The sequence below is a fragment of the Oryx dammah genome, unplaced genomic scaffold (genome assembly GCF_014754425.2).
Source record: "Oryx dammah isolate SB20612 unplaced genomic scaffold, SCBI_Odam_1.1 HiC_scaffold_26, whole genome shotgun sequence".
In the NCBI taxonomy this organism is placed as follows: Eukaryota; Metazoa; Chordata; class Mammalia; order Artiodactyla; family Bovidae; genus Oryx; species Oryx dammah.
Window position 1 is genome coordinate 17,242,394 of NW_024070210.1, and position 23,297 is coordinate 17,265,690.

The 23,297-nt window shown below is 51.4% G+C and overlaps 1 protein-coding gene across 1 annotated transcript; it reads left to right on the forward strand.

Annotated features, from left to right (window-relative positions):
• The first annotated feature begins 401 nt into the window (after window positions 1-401).
• Window positions 402-18,240, forward strand: SYNDIG1L (synapse differentiation inducing 1 like). The gene is made up of 5 exons (XM_040226105.1): window positions 402-481; window positions 13,827-13,985; window positions 14,170-14,666; window positions 16,262-16,402; window positions 16,538-18,240. The coding sequence occupies exons 3-5, from the start codon at window positions 14,250-14,252 to the stop codon at window positions 16,694-16,696; spliced, it is 717 nt and encodes a 238-aa protein (XP_040082039.1). The 5' UTR covers window positions 402-481; window positions 13,827-13,985; window positions 14,170-14,249; the 3' UTR covers window positions 16,697-18,240.
• Window positions 18,241-23,297: the final 5,057 nt, after the last annotated feature.

The window sequence follows — 23,297 nt, forward strand, 5'->3', positions numbered from 1 at the left end:
CCCCGACTTCCCGCCCCGCCCCGCCCCGCCCCGCCCCGGAGCGGGTCCGGAGTGCCTGGTGGGCTGATTCCGGAGCGTAGAAGGGAGCACGGAGGCGAGAGGGAGGCGGCGGCGGCGGCGGGAGGCGGGGAGGCGGGGGACCCTGCTCGCTGCTCTCTCAAGTCGGCGCGGAGCCGCCTCGGGCCGGGTTGAGTGAGGGCTGCGCGGCGGCGGCGGGGCCGGGTCAGGATGCGGGGCTCCCGGGACCGAGCCGGGCTGGGCGGGCGGCGGCGGCGGCGGCGGGCGGCGGGCGGGAGCTGTCCGCGGTGCTGAAGCGGCGGCGGCGGCGGCGGAGGCGGCGGGGACCCGGGGCCGGGAGCAGAGGCGCCCTTCTGGGAGCTTCGCCGAAACCGTGAGCCGAGGGCGCCAGTCGCTCCCCGGCTCATGCCCGGCGGGCCCCCCAAGCCCCTCGGAGGAGGTGGGACTGCCCTCGGCGGGACAGGTAAGGAGCCGTCTGGGGGCGTAGCGGGAGCGCAGAGCTAGGCGCCTGGCTGGGATTGAGCTGGGGAGGGCAGTGGGACCCCTCTCAGCGACGGGTCTCTGACTTCCTTCCAGCCCGAGATCGCGCCAAGTCCATCCCTCCCCCTCCACCTACAGGCTGGAGATGCTGGCAGGGGCCTGGGGGACTAGGGCCCACACAAGCACCCGGGTACCCTGACCCTACACCGGCCAGGCCTTGACCCCGACCTCAGGCAGCTTTGAGACATCCTGCTCACAAGGAACTGAGGAGAGTCTCTAAGACTCCTGATACCCCAGTCCGCGCGACACTAGGGAAACCTGAGCCGCTTCACTAAGCTCCCCTCTCTTCCTCCAAGCCTGCTCATCACGGTAACTGGGGTGGGCTGTGGTCCCCCTGCCTCAAGATTTCTTTCCCCGGGAAATAGCCCTTGGGCCAACAGATAGGCCAGGCCCTTTTCTCCAGAGAAGGAGGGAAGTACCATAAGATACCTCAATATTTTTCCTGTGGCCCTCTTGACTCTCATGGAAGAAGGCTGGTTTTGCAACGCACTGGTTGGTGCATGAGGGCAGAGGTGGGGAACCTGAGGCCCATTTTCTCTTAGGTGACTATATACTGGCGACCCTAGACAGAGCCTCTATTTGGGGCCCTCCTTCCTTCTGGCAAGAGCCTGCTGAATGAGCTCATTCAGGCCTGCAAAGTGCTTCCAGTTCTTCAGAACAGAGTTCTCTGAGTGGCAGAACGTGGTGATCAAAATAAAACTGCGTGGAGGAAGACTGGCCTATCGCTGTGGCTGACCACTGCTTTATCCCCATCCTCTCAACCCAGCATAAATTCTCCCCTGCCAGTCACAGAAAGAGCACTAGACTAGGAGTTCCTAGCCAGGCACTGGCATTAACTGGCTTTAGGCCAGTCACCTGACCTTTCTGAACCTCAGTTTCCTCATGTGTCAAGTGAGGATAAAGTAGCTGCTCTGCTCACCTTAAGGAACTGCCGTAGGAATCAGTGAAACCACATCGAGTTAAAGGCTTGCCAACGGTATGCCACTAGACAAGTGTGCGTGCCTGTCCCCATCCAGCAGTCAGGCCAGCTGGCAGTGACCTGATCCTTGTCACTTTTACCCCCATTTTCTCCCAGCCCAACCTCAGCTCTCCTTGTCCTTGGCCTTCTGGGGCCCCAGAGTCAGGGAAGCACAACTTATAAATCCTGAGAAGCCCAAAGGGTTCCCTCCCCTTTTCCTCTTCCATCATCACCTATAGAAGACAATATAGGGTGAGAGTCCGACTCAGTTTGTTTTCTTTTTTTTCCCCCAAGAATCACAGATCTAGGGAGACAGCTCCTTGAAGGCAAGGATTGTGTTGTTTTCATCTCTTTGCTTTCCTCCACACCTCCCCTCCCCCATAGCACTTGGAAGAAGTAAGGACTCAGTAATTGGGTGTAAAATAAAAGAATGAAGTTTTACAAAAGCATTCGAATAGAAGTCAGAAGCCCTGTGCTCTAGTCCCAGAACTACCACAGACTGAGGCATCTATCTCCTCTCCCCTCTGTGGGCTTCAGTTTTCTCAACTGTCAAAGAAGAGGGTTGAGAGATATGAGTTTTAAGATTCTAAGCCCTGGTATTCTGTGCAGCTCTCTGAGGGCTGTCCTAAGCCCTCAAATCCTTCAGTTCTCCTTGAACATGGAAGACCAACTTCATTAACCTGGTCTGGAGAGTAAGTTATGTTCTCTCAGTAAAGAATCAGATTTTATTAATGGAGTAGAGGGAAGCAAAGGAACTAAAAAAGGCCATTTATATTTTCAGTGTTTTCTTAAGATTTCCCTCTCTTCCTTATTTCCCTGAGAATGCCACGAGGGTGTAGAAAGTTGCTGAGCTGGAGGGGAGGTCCCTGCCTTCAAGCCCAGAGGCCAGGAAAGCACTCCCCTCTGCTCAATCCAGAACACCCCTGTGTGTAGCCAAGGGCCAGGGACCCAGTCCTAGGCCATTTTCTCCTAGGGACATTTCCTGACTGGGATCCCCCTCCTAAGACTAGCGGAGGGGACAGTCAGGAAAGCTCCATCCCTGGGGAGAGTTTTTTAATTTGAAAACAAAATGAGCTTCTCTGACAATAATTTTCCTCAACTGCAGCAGGCCCAGCAATGTTCAGAAAAACCTTAGCTAATTGGCAATTGGGTAGAGCTGAGTAAGCCATGCCAGTGACCTCCCAGACTTACCCTGCAAGCGCCCAGCCAGGGTAGGGGAATCAACCCCTCCCCCATGTCAGCACTTTCTGGCTCCCAGCTGTTGGTGCAGCACTGGCAAGAATCAGCTCTTCAGAGTTAATGGGCAGTCACTAACCCTCACAACGAAGTGATGGCAACAGTGGCAGTAGAAAGCATCTTCCGTGTGACTGGCCTCTGGGGGTGCTGGCTTGCTGCTGGGGCTAGAACAATGCACCGCCCTGCTTCTGCAGATGTCTGAGTAGGCTTTCCAGATTCGGAGGTGTCAGGGTGCAGGACACCTCTGGTCACCCAGGCAGACACATCTGGCTCCTCTCCCAACCAGGAAAAGCTGCCCACTGACTACTTCTTATCTTCCCCTCCAGCCCCTCTTCTTACTGAGGCTCCTATTCTGACCCTCTTCACAGGGCCTCAAAGGGAAAAAAGAGTCGACCTTGGCACATGACTGGCTAATCTCAGTTATTTGGGGCTGGGAGTAGAGGGATGGGTGGTAGGGAGATCTGAGAAAGAGGAGATCAATGTGACATGATCATTAAATAATAATGTGTGTTGTGTATGTATGAGAATGTGTGTGTGTGAAGCAACAGATTGAAACTGAAATATCCACATGCAGGCCCCTTCCCCTGGTGGCACACACAAGATGACAGAGGCAGAGAATATCTGGAGAAATCTGTACATTATTAATTACTTTCAAGTTCAAAAGGCCAACTCATCTGTGCATCCTAGAGGGACCTCCAGCCTTAAAGTACACCACTCCAGAGAGGAAAAGGCAGAAGGAATAGGCTTCAGTCTGGGGAGAAGAAATATCCCAGATCTTTAAACCTTTGGTATTTTACAAGCCCCTTCCCTTCTCAGGGGCTGGGTGGACAGCCTGCCTGGAGCAAGGCCCCCTCTGCTGCAAGCCAGGGGACACAAAAGACTGGTCTCATCTCCGCTCTCGGTAACCAGGTCCTCTCGTCTCTTGCCTCCTCTTTTATTCTCTCTTCTTCCTCCCTGTAGCTCCTCTGCCAACCCCCAGCCTCAACCCTTGCCCCAAGCAAACCAAGCAGAGAGTGAGAGCCCAGTGCTCTCCCTCTCCATCAGATGTGTTATCTTCCTCTGTTAGATGCTCTGTTTGCTTCTAAGTGTTTAGGAATGAGCTGCTTCAGTGGAGAGAGAGATTGTTTCAGCAAGAATAAAGATTTGATTTCCACCTGAAAACAGATGAATTTGTGTAATGGTATCACCATTCCTATCCTCCCAGCAATTTTCACCTTTGTCAGCCACAAACCCACCCCTAAGGCAAGCAGATTTTGCTCTGGAAGAGGCCAGTCCAGCCTATGGGCGTTCAGGGTGGCAGTGGATAAAACAGAAGGTGAACTGAAGTTCCCAAGAAAAGAGCAACTGAGATGCCTCCTGTGGGAGCTGAGAAGTATTCCAGCTGTTTATCTTTCCTGGGTTTCCCCCTCAGCCCTCTTCTCCTCACTCTCCATAGGTCCTTCTTGATTCTCAAATCTCTCTCCAGACCTGACCACCACCCAGGGCTTCATCTCCATACATCAGTTGCCAGATGGGGTTTCTACCCTTGTATCCCAAAGGCACCTCAAAACCAAACTCATCCACTTCTCTTTCTCTTTCTTTCCATCTGTGTGTGTGTGTTTCATTTTTTCAGCTTGGTACTTGGTGACCCATTTCAATCTAAATACTCTTTTTTTTTTTCAGTTCATGAATCATGTTCTACTTTTGCTACTTTAATTATTATTGTTTTCCCTCCAGTCTCTCTATTCTGTCTTTCTGACATTCCTGTTGGATGGATGTTTGATCTCCTGGGACACTCCTCCATTTCTCTTAACTTGCATATCTTCCATTTTTTTTGTCGTTTTGCTCTGAGTCTTGGGAAATTTCATTAACTTCTTCTTTTACATTAAATAGTTAATCTTTAACTGTGTCCATTCTATTATCCAGAATATCAATTGAATTTTTAAAAATTTTGACAATTATTTTCAATTTTTAAAATACTTTGTTATTCTTTGACTGCTCCTTTTTCATAGCAGCCTATTCTTGTGTTATGGATGCAACATCCTCTTACCTCTCTCTGAGGATATGAATTGAAAAAAAAATTTATATATATTTTCTATAACTTGAATGATTTGGAATTCTTGTTGGGTCAGTTTTTTATTTATTTATTTAATCTTTCTCTTTTATTGTCACATAGCTACTTTTCATTATCTTTTGTTGTTCATTCAGACTCATGAATAAAAAAGATATTGACTAATATAGGCAGCTGGCATGTATTTCCTCTGAAGTTGGATAAGTTTGTTTCCCTAACAGGCCTCTCCTTTGAATGTTTATTGTTCTTACCCCTGGTGTTTGGAACTGTGCCTGTCTCTGTTCTCATTTCTTCACCAAGGAATCTCATCTGCTTTTTATCTCCCAGAAATTCCTCTGTGTTTCTGGTCCACTGATAATCTTTTCTGTTTTCCAGTTTTGTTGTGATTTCATTATTTTGAAAATATATCCTGTCATCTTAATGGAACCTTAAGAGGGAGAAGATGTGGACCTTTAAGCTTAGGCTGCCTTCTCAAATCAGCAGCTCCCCTCTAGATTTTGCCTAAGTTGGTGGCATCACCTTCTGCTTAGTTAAAGAAACCAGAAACCTGGAAGTCATTCTTGCTCCTCTCTCTTCCTCACTTATGGGTGGTCTCAAAGTCCTATTGATTTAGCCTCCTAACTACTCCTCAGGTATTACTCTTCATCTCCATCCGTTTCACCGTCAGGTTTGGGTCCTCATCCCCTCCTGCCTGCATTGTACAATAGCCTCTTAATAGACTCCAAGGTTCTGTTTTCACACTCCTCAAATCCTTTCTATCCACTGCTGCCACCCAGAGTTGTTGTTGTTCAGTCGCTAGGTTATGTCCAACTCTTTGTGACCCCAAGGACTGCAGCATGCCAGGCTTCCGTGTCCTTCACTATCTCCCAGAGTTTGCTCAAAGTCATGTCCATTGAGTCAGTGATGCCATCCAACCATCTCATCCTCTGTCACCCTCTTCTCCTACTGCCTTCAGTCTTTCCCATTATCGGAGTCTTTTCCAATGAGTCGGCTCTTTGCATCAGGTGGTCAAAGTATTGGAGCTTCAGCCTCAGCCTCAGTCCTTCCAATGAATATTCAGGGTTGATTTCCTTTAGGATTGACTGGTTTGATCTCCTTGCAGTCCAAGGGGCTCTCAAGAGTCTTCTCCAGCACAGTAGTTTGAAAGTTTCAATTCTGCAGTGCTCAGCCTTCTTTATGGTCCAGCTCTCACATCCATACATGACTACTGGAAAAACCATAGCTAAAACACAGGCATGACTGTATCTCTTCCTTGTGACAACCATCACTGGCTCCCCCCACTGCCCAGAGTAAAAAGCTTCCTTGCAAGGAATTGGAGGCCTCCCCACCTCCTGTGCCTGATTCCATCGATATCAAGCCACCTGGCTTCCCCTCTAGACCACTGTCCCATGCCTCTGTGCTGTTTCCTCTGCTGAAAACACTCATTTCTCATTGTCTCATCTAATGACTCATCTTTTTCCTTCAAGACTCAGTTCAGAATTCACCTGCTGTGAAACCCTTTTCCTAGTTTCATCATCTCCACTCCTTTCTCAGGATAGGAGTCCCATATCAGTGTACCCACAACACTCCATGTCCTGCTAGCACGACTTACTCCATGGCACTGAAACCTTGTATTTGCTAGTCTGTATTCTCCCCTCCTCCTCAAAGCAGGTACCACTTCTGATTGATTTTTGCATTCCAAAAACTGGTCTGAACTGCTTAAGTGTTTGTTGTACAAAACTAAATATGCCCCAGCCAGATGTGCTCCATCCATCCCAGGTTCTGGAAAGAGTTTCTTAAGGAGGAGACTCAGCCCACCTAGCTCACTCATCCCCCAATTCACTCATTCATTCGTGAGACCAGCTGTCTATGGAGTGCCTATTATACGCCAGGCCAGGGGCCACAAGTATGAGGAAGTAGACAGAATCCCCACCCTCTTGCAGCTCATGAGATCTGGTGAGGGAGAGAGACACTAATCAAGGAATCACATGTATGTAAATAGAGACTGGGATAAGCTCTTGGAAAGAAAGAGCTGGAGCCTGGAAAGCAGATAACCAGCAACCTAAATCTAGGCTGAGGATGGAGGGATGACCTCCCTAAGGAAGTAACTTTTGAACTGAGAGCTGAAGAATTCTGATGTGGGTGGAGACAGTTTCTGAGCAGCATAGCCCTGACGTAAAGGAGAGGGAAAGGACAGGAGCTGAAGGAGGGGAGGTGGCGTGGAAAACAAATGTTCCTTCCCTCTGTTTCTGCCTGACTACCTCAAAGCTTAGCGGCTAAAACAAGGGACATCTTATTTTATCTCATGACATTGAGGGTCAGAAATTCACCCAGGCTTGAACTGTGTGATTATTCCATTCCATGTGGCATGGGCAGAGGTCACCCAGTGGTCCTCAGCGGACAGATGGGCTGGCTTGAAGAGTCCAAGATGGCCTCACTCACAATGTCTGGCATCCTGGGATGACCAGGAGGCTGGGTTCAGCAGGCTCCGCAGACCAGAGCATCATACACATGGCCTTTCCAGCCTGACAGCTTCAGGGTAATTTAGAGCAGCTCAGGGTCCCAAGGGTGGGTATTCCAGTGAGCAAGGTGAAAGATGCATGACCTTCTGTAACCTGGCCTCTGAAGTCTCAGAGCATCACCTTAGCTGTGCTATGTGGTCAAAGCAGTCACAAACCTACTCGGATTAGAAAGGAGGGACATAGACCCCTACTTCTCAATGGGAGGAATGTCAAAGTGTTGACAGTCAGGCTGTGCAGTCATCATGATTTCTTTTTTAAGCCAGGGAATGACAATATGTTTAAGTGCCATTAGGAAAGATCAAGAGTTAGCAGCATTTGAAGACAGAGGAGAAAGAAAGGATAATCAATTGTGTTAGCTTCCTGAGGAGGAAACTGAAGCAAAGAAAGCTAAATCTCCCATTTTCCCTCAACTCTGTTGCCTCCCACCCTGACCCTGACCCCTGACTCTCTCTCTCTTTGCTGTCAGATGCAACAAGCAGCATCCATGACTCCAAAGCTGGCTTGGTGGCTCTCTTCTTACAGGCCAGAAATCATCAAATCCAGCCCCAAGTCATCTACTAACAGCCTCTCAAGTCACAGGACTTCACAGTTTACAGAACAGTTTACATATTATCTGCCTGGAAGTTGGTCTAGCACCTATTCTTAAAGACGGCACCTCTCCTCTGGATTGTAATCATTTCTATTTAATCTTCTGCCCTGCTAGGAAGTTCTGGCTTTTATCTTCCAGTTTAGAAGCAGTCTTTCTTGTTGCACTGAGAGATAGTGGTCAGAGGTTGAACTTCCTCACTATAGCTCTGCATTTATTTGAATCCAGACCTTAAGGTTATCTAGGCAGCCATCCCTGGGCTGCTAAATCACCCCAAATCTCTTAATCTTTTCCTAAAGCTCCCATTTCCCATTCCCTTCAATAAAGTCTCTGGTTTTAACCCATTCAAGACCAAGTCCTTGCCATTCTCACACCCATACCATTTATCACAACCCTTTACACACAGGTAGGCTCTGAAAGGCCAGGTGTTGGACTCAGTTAAACCTAGGTTCAAATCCAGGGTCTGATACTGTTTAATCTTGGGCAAGTTACTTAACCTTTCTGAGCTTCAGTTTCCTCATCTGAAAATGAGAAATAATAATAGCCAATTTCATCAGTTGGAGTACAGGTTTGAGATACAGTGTGTGAAACACAGGGCTCACGTGAGGATGCAGTAAAAAGTAGCTGTTACGATTTTACAGCGTTCTGATAAGGACTGGCCCCATCCCACGGACAACAACCCAACTTCTGGTCCCACATCACACTGTCCCTGTGGTCTCTTTTTAGCAGAGTTCACCCTGCCTCTTCTCAGTGCAGCAGACCTCCTCTAAACCCCACCCCCCACAGCTAATCCCAGAGAATTTGATACTGTTCAGGCCAGCAAGAGCTCTGATCAGACAGACTGGGTCAGATGGGGCTCAGCCACTCTCCTGCTGTGTGATCTCAGAAAACCTATTTAACCTCTCTGAGTCGCAATCCCCCTCACCCATGTTAAGAGGACAGATTACATGAGATACTACATTTGAAGCACTTTCCATGGCGTCCAGAACAAAGCAAGCACTCCATAGATGGCCACCAACACATTGTGGCAACAAAGCAAAGTGACTCTGGGGTCAGATTTCCAGGGTTTCATGTCCTGTCCACTACTCACCAGTTGCATGCCTGTGGGCACGTACAAGTTTCTTATGCCTCAGTGTCTTCATCTGTAAAATGGAGACAATGATGGAGATAATGATTTATAGAGTTTCTATAAGGATTAAATGAGAGAATACGTCACATTTAGAACGGTGCCTAGGACACGGTAAGAATTTAGTTAAGTGTGAGATGTTATTATTTCAACTTTAAACTTCTTTGTATTTTTATATTTAAGGTACATTGACTATAAGTAGCATATTGTCAGATTGTGTTGTTTTAAAAATCTAGTCTTTGTCTCTTTTTAAAATCATCTTTGAAGTATAATCTACATACAAAATAGTCACTAATTTTAAGTACACAATTCAGTGAGTTTTGTGAAATACCCGCAGTCATGTAACCACTACCACAATCAAGATACAGAACATCCCCCCCCCCCAAAATCTTCACGCCCCTTTGCGGTCTATCCTCTCCCCACCTTGGCCCTTAACAATCACTAATATGCTTTTTGTCACCATAGTTTTGCCTTCTCTAGAATTTCATATAAATGGAATAATACACTATGGGACTATCTTTGTCTTTTATGGGCAATTTTATTCCGTTTACATCCAATATAGTTACTCACATAGTTGGGTATAAGTCTAACATCTTACTATTTGTTTTCTATTTGTCTCACTGGTTCTATATTCCTTCTGCCTCATTTAGGATAAATTAAATACCTTTATTATTTCATGTCTGTTATCTCACTCTTCTTTCTGTTATTATCAGAGCGATGGTTCTTAAAGTGGGTCCCTGGGCTAGCAGATTCAACTTACCCAGATTCTTGTTAGAAATGAAAATTCTCAAGCCCCATCCTGGAATCATAAACTCTGAGGGTAGAAGCCAGTTGTCTGGGTTTAACAAGTCCTCCTGGGGATGCTGAGACTGGCTAGTTTGAGAACCACTCCTGAAGACAACTTTTGCTTCTGGCAAACAGCAAGGTTATATGCTGCTGCTACTGCTGCTAAGTCACTTCAGTTGTGTCCAACTCTGTGCGACCCCATAGACGGCAGCCCACCAGGCTCCCCTGTCCCTGGGATTCACCAGGCAAGAATACTAGAGTGGGTTGCCATTTCCTTCTCCAATGCATGAAAGTGAAAAGTCAAAGTGAAGTCATTCAGTCATGTCTGACTCTTAGCGACCCCATGGACTGCAGCCTTCCAGGCTCCTCCATCCATGGGATTTTCCAGGCAAGAGTACTGGAGTGGGGTTAATCCAGTTAGGAGCAGAGCTGATTCAAAGCATGGTTTCTGTCCTCGGGAGGGCTGATCTGTTACTGGTTTTCTTCTACTCCCAATGGGTAGCCCTAAGGTGGTCCCAGTTGAAAACTGGACATGCTTACTGGAGCCCTTCTTCCTTAACCATCCCTGAACTCCAGTTTTCCTCCCTGCTGGAAGAGGGGAAAAGTATTGCCAAAGGTCAGGCTCACCTGTCCTTAGCCCCTTGACCCCTCAAATTCTTACTTCCTTGGTGACTGTTCAGTGCCTTCATAGTTCCCCTGGCTTTCGTAGGCAGGTTTGTGTAACACAAGTTAGTCTGCAACTGCTGGAAAAGAAGCCCTCTGTCCTGTTGTTATTTCCCCACTAGAATTACAGAGTCAAAATGAGCATTTAGAACAGTTCAGTTCCTGGCACATGGCAAAAAACTCAATAAGTATAAGTTCTTCTTCTTTCTTCTCCCAGTAGAATCCTAGGGTCATCTTGAGCTGAGCTGTTAAAAATCAACCCCTTCTACCCTTTCCATACATTTTATAGATAAGCAAACTGATGTCACACCGCATGACTGGACTCCAGCAGTCAGACTCCCTTGGGAGACTGTATCTGGATGGTTTCCTGTCCCTTGTCTGGGAGGTGGCAATGTGCTCTCCTTCTCCAGGTCATCATGGCACACCCAAGAGCCCAGCTCAGTTCTCAGCTCAAAAGGAAAGAAGCCAGGGACCGTGGCTTCACAGTCCCACCTCTCCTCCCGCCTTCTGGCCTGGCCCAGACCTCCAGCCACGACCACACGTTTGGGGCAATCTTCTTACATTCAGTATCCCAGACATCTCATGTCTTTCCTCTGGAGCAGAGTACACACATACGCACACACACACACAGAGAAACATGCTCACCAGCAATTGAGCATGTACACAGTACCATACACAGTGTGCAAGGACCACAGTCCAGGTGAGACCAGGCAGCCGAAGTGGAGATGCAAATTGCTCTGTGTTGAACGCTAGTCCCTTATTCCCGAGAACAGAGGGAGGCAACCCTAAGCAACAGGCCGAAAGGTCAGGCCAGGCCAAGGCCAAAGAAGACTGGGCTAGAATAGAGCCCAGCCACCACCTCCTGGTGGCCAGGACTCGGAGCTGGGTCCCCAGAGTCAGCCCAGTGAACTCCTGTGTGACCCTGACAGGTGACGGAAAGAACACAACGTGTAAGAGAATCGACCCTTAGCCGGACTGTGGGCAGGTACTGCAGCCTGTGACTGGTTACTTTATGAAAACGGGTGTGCTCTGTGCCTCTCTGCGCATATTGGCCAGGGGGCAGGTTTTGATGCTGTGCTCAGCCTCATTGTTTCTCAGAAGGAATGCCCCAGCCTGGGGAGGTTTTAAACTGATTTTAGATAATTTGGCTCAGAAGAAATCCATTAATTTTTTTCTGATTTAAAAGTAATGCATGCTCATCGTAAAAAAATGAATGTGGAAAACAGAAAAAAATGTGATGTAAAAAAAAAATGAAAAGCACCTGTGCTCCCACCCCTGGAGATAATCACTGTTGACATTTTGGCGGAGCTGAGATCACATGCACATACGGTGTTCTTTTCTCCCTTCTCACTGAATCTGCAGAGAGCATTTTCTCATATTATTCCTTTTTTGCAAACCTGTTTGAAGGCCCTGTACCATTGTTTTTGCACCATAATTTATTTAACATGTCCCCAATTGTTGGACATTCAGGTGGCTTCCAGATTGTCCCTATGGTGGAAAACCCAGGCTCATATACCTTTGTGCATGAAGCGCTGATTTCTACTCTAAGACACGACCAGGGCATGTGCTAGGGGGCAGGGGGATACTGATCCAGGAAAGGGTGCGTGGCTTGGGTTTCAGAGGTTCAGCTGGGTGTACTTTGACCGAGAGAGGCTGGCTGGCAGGAACTGGGTGATGGGCTGGGACACAGCCACCCCTGCCAGCCCTGGATAAAGGCCCTCACAAACACCCCTCAGAGCTCCAGGGCCTGACTCCTGGTCACAAATATCCCTCCTTGGCCCCTAGGGGATGACAGTGTGGGCTCTTGGTGAAGCAAGCCATAGGGCAGGGGTGAGTGTGATGCATTCATCTGTTCTGAAGATGCTAGGGCTGGTCTCCCCAACCCTACTCCCTCAGAAAGGCCCCTGCCCACCTCTGCCCACATGGATGGAAGCCCAGAGAGTAGGTGAGGTAAGCAGGGCCAGGGGCCAGGTGGAGGGGCAGGTCTGGGAGAAGGCAGCCAAGAGGGAGTTGGGAAGCTGGGCAATTACCCCTTGGCTCCATGGCTCATCTGGCAAATAGATGTCTTGGCTTCCCTTTGCCTCCCTGACTCTGCTGGAGGGGCCGTGTTGGGAAAGGAGAGCCCTGCACCCCCTGGGCTTATTTGAGTGTGCTCATCCATTCCTGACTACTGAAAGAGGACAGGAAATGGGGGAATTTCACATCTGGAGGGCTCCTCGAAGCTATGGAATTGTGGTATATTAGTGCCACCATTGACATCAGTGGCTGTTTAATCCAACTTCTCTGGTTCCAAATGGGGAAACCGTCAGATCAAAAAGCTAACGTGGATCAGGAATGGAAACTCTGTGTATCTAACTCCCAAACCCATGAGCCTGTGGTCACATGTCCTTTAGCTCTGCATCTGTGGTTCACGTCTGCTGGTGGGGGGAGGCTGTGACAGGGGCTCAGAAGCTGCCCTGGTGGGTTAGAGAGTCCAGCCCTGCTGGGAATCAGCCCAGAGGAGCCCAGACATGGATGTAACCTTATGAGGCCTCTGCCTTGGATGCCCAGCTCCCCATCAGCAGGAAGGAGCCCCTCCACATCACTGTAGTCCAAGGGCTCTGCTCCCTGCATGTCTGACCTCTGGAGAGGAAGGAGGAGAGAGCAGCAGTGAGGCCTCTGGGCTGATGAGCACCACCCCCCACAGACAGCAGTGGCCTAAGCCCTCCCCCAGATCCCAGAACTCACCTTAGAAGGGAGGTGAGCCTAAGGAGCATCCCCTAAGACCATACTGGGGAGAAGCGCCTCCACCAGGAAGAGCTGACCTCTGTGAGCCCATGGCACGGGGCGAGCTCTGAGCTAAGCGTGGACCCGCCCAACCCGAGAACAAATCCTCTGTCGATGCAGCATCCCACCTGCCGCCGATCCTGACAGTGTCTTCTAAGGCCCACCCCCCGTTTCTCCATCTGCTCAGAGTCTCAGTGGTCCTCAGTTTATCAGAAGCCATTGCAAAGCCTCCTATCCGTGAGACAGTCAGTGCACGCCACCCCCCACACACAGCCACAAGGAAGGCTTCAGGACCCAAGTCTGATCCTATCAACCCTACCAAGACCCCCGAGGGCCCCTTTGACTTCAACAGGGCTGCACCGTCTGGCCCCGCAGTCTGTCTCACACCTTTCTCTGTACCCGCAGCCACACCAGCCTCATCTCCAGCTCTCAGGCCAACCAGCCTTTATCCCCCCACTGCGTGAAATGTGTCCCCTTCCCCTCACCTTGTCAACCCATCTTCTTCCTTCAGATCTCAGCTCCAAAGCGTCCCCTTGCACCTGTGTCAGTTCTATCCGTCGTATATTCTGACACCCTCTGCTGTACCTCCCCTCCAGGGCAGGCATCTTCTCCACCAGTCTGTGAGCTCTGGGAGACCAAGTGTGCATCCTTCTTCCTCCCCCTGCTTCATCCCCAGCATCCGAACAGCGCCGGGCCATCTCCGATGCTCAGTGAGGATGCAGCAAATGCATAAACGAATGGCCCAACTCTATGAGGTAAGCTCTGCTGCAGACAGAGAAACAAAGGATCCGAGCTAAGTAGCCAGCTCAAGGTCCCGCAGCTGGCCCGTGGTTCAGGCAGGGTCCAGGGCAAGCCCGACTGCAGAGTCTGTGCCCTTCACGGCTTCTGTCCTTCATCCAGAATGCCAGCCACAGTGTCTGTCTGTCTTGCTCTCCCCAGCAGGCCCTCTGAGGACTGCTCAACTGGCCACCAAGTCCCAGGGCTCTGGGGCTCCCCTCCTCGGAGCTGCCTCCAGAACCATGGAGAGTCTGAGTGAGCTCCAGAACCCGCTGCTGCCTCGGAGCCCCACGCACCTCCATAGCTCCTACCCCTACCCCGAGGCTTCTCCTGCCTGGCCGTGCAGGGAGAAGATCTATTCCTACCTCCTGGGCGGTGCTGGCCCTGCACATGCCCACCAGCTCCTGGACCCCGGGTCCCTGCAGCTAGCCGTGGAGGCCTGGTACAGGCCCAGCTGCCTTCTGGGGAGGGACAAGGTCAAGGAGCCCAGGGCAGGCAGCTGTGAGACCAGCTTCACAGAGGGCAGAGAACCCCCGGCTGGGCCTACGGAGCGGTCCATGGAACCCGGCCAAGTGGAAGAGGATGTCACCATCCAGACTGTGTCCTACGGGGTTCAAGAGGAGCTCCAAGGCCAAGAGGGTGACCAGGAGGAAGAAGAGGTAAGCACGTGCATATAAATGCAGATTCTCAGGCCCACCTCCGGGTACTGAGATTTTGTAGGCCCGGCTTGGGCCCCAGGAATCTGTATTTTACTAAAGAAGAGGCCTTCTGACACAGATGCTATCCACACTTTGAGAAACACTAGTTAGAGCTGACTAATTTTTTTTTTTTTACTATTTATTGCATTAAGGTATCTTTCTATTGAAGCTCATGTACAATATTACGTAAGTTTCAGGTGTACAACACAGTGATTCACAATTTCGGAAGGTTATGACTATTTGACTTTTTAATAGCATTTTTTGTTCTTGTTTTTTTTCCAGTTCAATCAAGATATAATTGTTATGTAAAATTAAGGTATATAATGCCATGATTTGATTCATGTATGTATCACAAAATGTTTACCACAATAAGGTTAGTTAACACACCGTTTACCTCACCTAATTACTGTTTTGCTGTTGCTATAATGAGAATATTTAAGATCTGCTCTCATAGAAACTTTCAAGTATATAATACATTATTAACTACAGCCACCACCCTGTAGCAGACTCCCAGAACTTATTCCCCTTATAACTGGAAGTTTTTACTCTTTAGCCAACTTCTCCTCGTTGTTCCTGCTCTCCAGCCCCCGGCCACCACCGACCTACTCACTGTTTCTATGAGTTCAGCTTTTCTAGGTCCTACATATAAGTGAGATCAAATGGTATTTATCTTGGACTTATTTCACTTAGCATGGAGAAGGAAATGGCAACCCACTCCAGTATTCTTGCCTGAAGAATCCGATGGACAGAGGAGCCTGGCAGGTGACTGACTGTCCATAGGGTTGCAAGAGTCAGACACAACTTAGTGACTAACCCTACTACTACTATTTCACTTAGCATAATGTATCAAGACTCATGTTGGCCCAAATGGCAGGATTTCCTTCTTTTTATGGCTGAATAATATTCCCTTATACATATAGATAAACACTGTCTTTGTCAACTCACACATCCATCTATGGACTTCTGGTCTTTGCGGAAAGTTCACCTGGTTCTTGTTTTCTTAATTATATAAGCAATTTAAAGTCAATGCAAAAAAATTATTCAAAGATAGCTATTATTTTAGTGAATGATCTTCCAGTCTTTTTACTTACGTTTTTTTCTACCTTACCCCCCAAAAGAGTTCTTCCTATTCATATTTCTGTAACTGAATTTTCCTCTCTAAGCAATGTATTTGCTCCACATAATCTAATATGTTCTACCAAGGTGAATTTTAAGGGTTACATGGTATCCCGTTGTAAATTCTTCCACCACTTATTAACCCAATCTCCTGGTCACTGGGCATTGAGACTGTTCCTGATCTTTCACAGTTACTATCCTATAATGAACATCCTAGTACATGTATACTTGTGCGTGTATTCTTGCATGTGTATACTTGTAGTTTTTCCTAGTGATAAATCCCTAAGCGTGGAATCATCGCACCATTGTCAAGGTTTTTGGTAGCGAGTCCGGAGCCCAACCCACACTCCCACTAATGACAGATGAGTCTGCCCGCTGCCCCACAGCACTGTCGATGGGTGTCCTGGGCCAGGTCACAAGAGCCCACTCGTGTTTTGCAGAGTGACGCCACATCGACGGAGAGTGAAAGTGAAGACAATTTCCTTACTCTGCCTCCCAGGGACCACCTGGGTCTCACCATCTTCTCCATGCTCTGCTGCTTCTGGCCCCTGGGCATCGCCGCCTTCTACTTCTCCCAGGGGGTAAGAGCCCATGGGGGCCCAGGGCTTCTGCTCTGCCCTCTCCTCCCCAGGGCACTGGGGTCAGGGCCTGGGGGGCTGGGGCTATTTTGCTGAGCGTGGGGATGTTCCCTTTCACCAGCGCCTCTCTCTCCTTAGACCAGCAAGGCCATCTCCAAGGGGGACTTCCGTCTGGCCAACACCACCTCCCGCCGGGCCCTCTTCCTGGCCACACTCTCCATCGCTGTGGGGGCTGGTCTCTATGTAGCCGTGGTGGTGGCCCTGGCAGCTTACATGTCCCAGAATGGCCACGGCTAGTGGCCAAGAAGGTCAGGCATCCTGATTCCCCTACTCTGCCTGAGGAGGTGGAGGTGGGGTGCTGGGGGTAGCAGACTCTCTGGGGAGACAACTCATTGGGGTGGCTTGTCAGGAGGAGGCCTCCCAGACTGCAGCCTGCAGGGTGCGACCTTCACTTCCTCCCGCCCATTGCCACTGGCCTAGAGTGGGCAGGGGGCATCACTCAGTCCAGGAGAGAGTAGGGCTGCCCACCTGGCCATCCAGGCAGAGCTGCCTCTGGCTGGGAGCTCTCCCCATTCTGCTCATTCCCCAAAGGGTCTCCTGCCCTGTGGCCACCCACTACCCAACTCTGCTAACCTCTCTGCAGAGAAGAGCAGGTTACAGAGAGAGAAAGGGGTGCCTGGGGGTGCCTGGGGGGCAGATGCACAGGAGTCTCCACCTGGGGTCTCCCTGAACTTCCCAACTCCACTCTCTGGCCTGTGATGCCCAGACCTCAGCCAGCCAAGATGGAAATACATACAAAGGGACCCCCTTGGTCTTTCTGGTTCTAGAGGGTGCTTACCTCTTCTGTGGGCTTGTAAGACAGAGTAGATTCTAGGTGGAGAAGGGGCACCTAGGGCAGGTAAACTGTACTGACAGCAGGTTCTTGGAGCGTCTTTATGCAGGAGGGAAAGGCAGATGAGATGACGGAGAGCCTGGAGGGCCCTGAAATATCGTTGCTCCTGTTCTCTGCCCCCATCCTCCTTTTCTGGATTCCTCTGGGGCTTCTGAGCTGGCACCATGCCAGGCAGACAGAGAGAGAGAGTGCCATCAGTCCAGCAGCCACTGAGTGCAGGATCCTGGTTCCAGCCATGGTGGAATGTAGCAAGGAGACCCTGTGTAGTGAGTGTAGATGAGGGGGACACAGGGCTGGCATGGCAGCTGAGCAGACCAGGAGGGCTCCTAGAGGAGGTGATCAAGGTCTAGATGGATATAGAGAATGTATTGAAGGGATACTAAGGGATGACCCTTAGTATTTGTGGGCAGGTATGTGACAGGAGCCTCCCACGGGAGTTTTGGAGCTGTTGGATTATGCCTAAAACATCCAGCTGGAGCCAAACTGAAAGCTCCACCAACTCAAAGAAGAGGAAAGTCAGGCCTGTGTCTCAAATGCCAGTGATATTTTTCCACCTCTGAATGCTGGAGGTCAGTGATGGACCCCTCGTCAGCCTTGCAGCTTCTTCACTGGCACCTCTTCTCAGAGCTGCTCTTAACACTCTTAGCCAATAGGGAAATTACAGAATTCTAGAAGTACCCAGACAGACAGGAGGAGCACACTTGGGAGGGTGGGCCTGCCAGCGTTCAAGCTATGGCCCTCATCGTGCATGATCTGTGGACCTGGTCGTTCCGGGGCCCCATCCGGAGCTTGGGGCTGTGAACCTAACTTGTCCACCATCCTCCGCGAGCCCAGGCATCACCCAGCCCTCCAATCAACACATCCCCTGAAGTCTCACAGGCTCAGGATCAGCAGTTTTAATGTCCCATTACTGTATATACTTATCCTTGTAATAAACATTTCTGTAACACCTGGTGCCCTCTGGGCCTCTTGCTGTCCCTGCCTACCTCCACCTTTGCCTGCGTCCTACCCTTCCCCAAGACTGAACTCCAACCCCCAGTCTAACTGCTCCCCAACCCCCAGTCTAACTGCTCCTGGCCCCTTGCAGCATGTTCTCTAGAAGACCTGCTCACATCCTGGCCTTAGGAGAAGGGATAGGCACTCTGGCTTGGAGGACTAGTCTGCTGGGAGTAGCCTGGATGCCAGGTGATGGTGTGGCTTGCATTTGACTCTGCAAGACAAGGCAACGTCCAGGCTGAAGAAAAATCTGTTCTAGACTTGAGAGCCTTGGAGATCAGGAGGAAGAGACGTGGGCCAGGGTTACTGAGGCTCCCCTGAGCTTCCTGGAGCCATCAGGGGTGGACACAAGGTATGGGGCCACTAAGGACCCCACTCCCCTGATGCCCTCTTGAGTCCCAATGGGGGCTGCTCAATCGTGATATGGGGAGAAAACCATCTCTGTCTCACTCAGGCCCCAACCTCAGCACTGAATCCCCAGTATTCTCTCTGTTCCAGGCCCCCAGGAACCTGCCTGGGCTATCAGAGGGAACAGCCTGGCCTCTAGGTCACTGCGTGGAGGACACTGGCATGCCCATACCCACACATGACTACTTGGAAGACACAGCTCTGCACACACACACACACACACACACACACACACACATACATGCTGCACAGGCTGGGTACCCCTGAGACAGAGATCACTGCATGATACTCATTAGAAGATACTCTTGGGAGAACATTCGAGGAGAGGAGCAAAAGGAGGCAGATCTGAACTATGGAGAGGTCAGGCTGCTGCTGCCGCCAAGTCGCTTCAGTCGTGTCCAACTCTGTGCGACCCCATAGACGGCAGCCCACCAGGCTCCCCCGTCCCTGGGATTCTCCAGGCAAGAACACTGGAGTGGGTTGCCATTTCCTTCTCCAATGCATGAAAGTGAGAAGGGAAAGTGAAGTCACTCAGTCATGTCTGACTCTTCACGACCCCATGGACTGCCGCCTACCAGGCTCCTCCATCCGTGGGATTTTCCAGGCAAGAGTACTGGAGTGGGGTGCCATCGCCTTCTCCGGTCAGGCTGCAGTGCTGGCCAAATGACTGTCTGGGCAAACCCGAGGTGGGGCCTGGAGCCAAGGTGCCCTCAGAGTTGACTCAAGGTGGGACGAAGGGCCAGGCCTCCATTGCTGCTTGTCAGTCAGTCACTGGATGGGAGCCACCCAGAAAAGGGCTATGACCCTTGGGCAAAGTGGCTCTCTTCAGCCGAGGCTGCTCCCAGGTTGGGGGGTGCCTGAAGGCTGTTTGCTGGAGGACGAAGCCCGTCATTCCCGCGGGGCCCGGAGCAGCACGCCACTGCACCCAGCACACCCAGCACACCCAACACACCCAGCACACCCAGCACACAGCAGCAGACCTGGTGATGCCGCCTACACCCTGCAGCCTTTACTTCGCCACACTGAAGGCTGCTTCCTGGGAACTCTGTGCCACTGGGCCCACAGGTAGGATAAGCTGAAGGTGCTTCAACCACTGATGAATGGAAGCTGGTGGACAAACACCCCCAGGTTTCGCGGCGTCTCCGTGGAAGGACACCAGCCATATTCCACCTGCTCTGAGGATTCCCTAGAAGGATGGAGCTTCAGCTACTGGCAGTGGCAATTTAACCAAAAGCACGTCCCTCGCTGGTTGCCTTCTCTCCCCATCTTCTTCCTCATTTTCCTGCTTCCTGGGATCAGCTCCCAATAAACTACCCGCAGTCGAACCCTTGCCTCAGAGGAACCCTGGGGAATGTAAACCAAGACACAGACATGCACACACACGTGAATGTACATGTACACAAAGCATGTGCCTGCCTGCACCTCCATACATACACACCTCCATCCACGCATGTGCCCGCATGGGCACAGCCCACACAAGCACAGATACTGCGTGCACACACTCGCATGCGTGCACACACACACAGCACATGCCCACGCCAGAGTGACGCAGGACATGTGGCGGCATCCCCAGTGGGCTGGGCGCCCGGCAGTGGGCAGTACCACTCCAGTCCAGGTCCTGCAGCCCCTGCCTCCTGCCCAGCCCCGCAGAACGCTGCTCCACACCTGGAGACAAAAGAGAAACAGGCCAACGATTTCCTGTGTTCAACCCAGGTCTTTCTCCCCATGGTCCTCACCCACCCCCTACCCTCAACAGCAAACTCAGACTCTGCAGGAGAAAATGGAGTCAGCAGTAACAGAGCCCCTCAGGGCTTCTCTGCCCAGACCCCTCGGAAGGCCCCATCCCATGGAGCCCGGGGCTGTCCTGATCAGTCCCTGCCACTCGGGCAGGGTCCCTTCCCCTGGCAAGCCGGGGCCTGCCTCTGGGCATGCCTGGGGCACATCAGGCCTCCTGCTTCCAGCTCTGCCTGAGCCTCAGTACCTGAGGCTCCAGGGAAGCAGGGGGCCAGCAGTTACCCCCCTTCCCTGGCTGGTTCCTCAGGCTGACAGAGGAGCTGGGGGCAGGGAGTATCCCCTGGGCATAGGTGCCCGTGATGAGCCGCAGTACCAGCACATCTGTGCAAATATCACCAATTATTTTCCCCACTATAAACACCCAGCAGGAAGGCAGGGAAGCAACCAACCCAAACTGTTTAAAATAGAAACCGAAATTGCTGTGCAGGGAAGTCGGGGCAGCGGGCAGAGTGGGTACTTGTACCAGGAACTGCGGTCTCCCCCCCCAGCTGCCCTTATGGTGCACCTGCTCCCCTCCCCCTCCCTGCAACCTCATCTCAACTTTCTCCTCCACTGGCCAAGCAGAAGGAGATGGAAAGGGTCATCCCTGAGGGTAGGAGGGTGGGACAGGCCCTCTGTAGAGGAAGGAAGACGGCTGACACAAAGGAAGCGGAGCCAGTGGTGGGGCAGCCGGGCTCCAATGTGGAGAGGAGTGAGGGGAGGGAGCCTCTCTTCACTGCTCCCGAGGGTGGAGGGAGGAGGGAGGGGTGCCCTCTGATAGCAGGCTGGGGATCTTGGGACGCTGGGCCAAGTGGGACCAGTGACCCGCCACCCACTCTGAATGAAAGCACTTTTCTTGATAGTGTAAAGGGCTAGAAACCAGCTCCCCGGGGGCCTCAGCTGACTTCTCTGTCCCTCCCTCCCCACAAACAGAGCTGATAGACAGCAGGTCTCTGGTACAGTCACACGGGTCATCAGAATGCTGAAACACTTCCTTACCAGTTGATAAACAGGCCCTGTCCCAAGTGTGCCCCCCCCCAAAAAATATTTCCATTTCCAGCCTTTCTGGTCCCTCTCCCAGGACACCCAGCTGCCCCCAGGAACTAAAGGGTTAACAGCGGGCACAGCAGCCCCCCCTCCCCCCAAGTGCTCAGGCAGCCAGAGCTGCCCTGACTGTTAAATATCTCAGATGTCACCCCTGCCCCACCAAGGCATCATCTCTGTGCCCACGGCCTCTCTCCTCCCCGCGGGATGCTCCAGGGAAGCAGGCTCTCGGCAAACCCACCGCTCCTCGCTCCTCAGTCTGCCCCTGCATCCCTACTGCTTCCCAGCGATGGTCCCAGCACGAGTCCAGGGCCCAGCCAGGCCCAAGCCCCACCCAGAGGACAGGAAGTGGGTGAGCTGAGGTAGGGGTCCATGGCGACACAGCAAGGATGTGAATCCTCTGTGCTGCAGTGAGAAGCAGCCCGAGAGATGATCTGATCACAGTCCCTGATGCTGCACAAAAGACAACCAAGGCCCAGAGAGGGAGGTGAGCTGCCCAGTGTCACTCAGCAATGGATGAGCCAAACCCAGGCCTCGTCTCCCAGGCCCTGACATTGTTGAACTAGGCGGGTGATGTCTCTGCCGCCTGCCTGCCGTGGCGACACTGAAAACCCAGGGAAGACTGCTGCTTCCGCGGTGAATATTAACAAATTGCTTCCCTCAGCCTTCTTTCCAGGCTCTCTCCTGCTTCAAAGGCTGTCCCAGCCAGGCCCTCCCTGGGGCCGACACCTCGGCCCTTCTATTTTGGTGGCGTGGCAGGGCGGGGCAGGAGGGTAAGAGCCTGACCTCGCCTTGCTTGCCCCCAAGGTCACAGCAGCACCCCGATCCCCCGACCACCATGGGTGCTGTGACATCCTTCCTGCAATAGCGGGGAGGCCCTCCTCTGAGATGCGGGGCAGAGGGTACCCACGGAGATACTCAGATGTGCTGAACAAAAATAAAAGGAAGTCCTGAGGCCCATCTGCATTTCTGAATACTTCCAACCCACATGCCTTGAACTGCTCTCACCTCGCTCCCTCTAAAGAGCCAGGCAGACTTCAAAGCCGCCTCTAGCTCCATGAGGAAATGACAGAGAAAGACATTCCCAGAGGGCTGGGTGCCCCCAGAGGTGGCCTGGAGGGGGAACAGAGGGGATGGCAGGCACGTTTGCAGCAGCGGGCAGAGCCAGGGGCGAGACGGCAGGGGCAGGCCACGCTGACAGAGCACCTGCAGTACCCAAAGGACCGCCACTCAGGTTCCCTCTACCACTGAGGCAAGCGTCCTGTCCCCATTTTACAGACTGGGAGAACAAGGCCAGCCAGGCTCTCTTTCCCCCACCCGGTTCCACAGCTCAATGAATGTACCACCATGACATCTGAGCAGCTACCATGGTTCCATCCTTGTCCCCCACCCACATCACATCTGAGGCCAGCGCCTGGCCATTTTCCTTCCTTCATCCCCTCCAGCCCTGTCCTAACATTTCTGCTCAGAGCCGGCTGGGAGTTGCAGCCTAACACAGTGGTTGAAAGCACAGAGTCTGGAGCCACACTGCCCGGTTCAAATCCTATTTCGTGCTCTGTGCAATTGGGTACTTTCCCATCTGGAAAATGGGTACCATGGTGACCACTGCAAAGTGTTGGTGTGACTATTACAGTAATGAATATTTGTGTGGCTTCTAAAGCAGCGTTAGGTGTCTAGTAAATGCTCTCTGCATGCCTGCCAGAGACACAGGAGACAAGGGTTCAATCTCTGAATTAGGAAGATCCCCTGGAGGAGGAAATGACAACCCACTCCAGTATTCTTGTC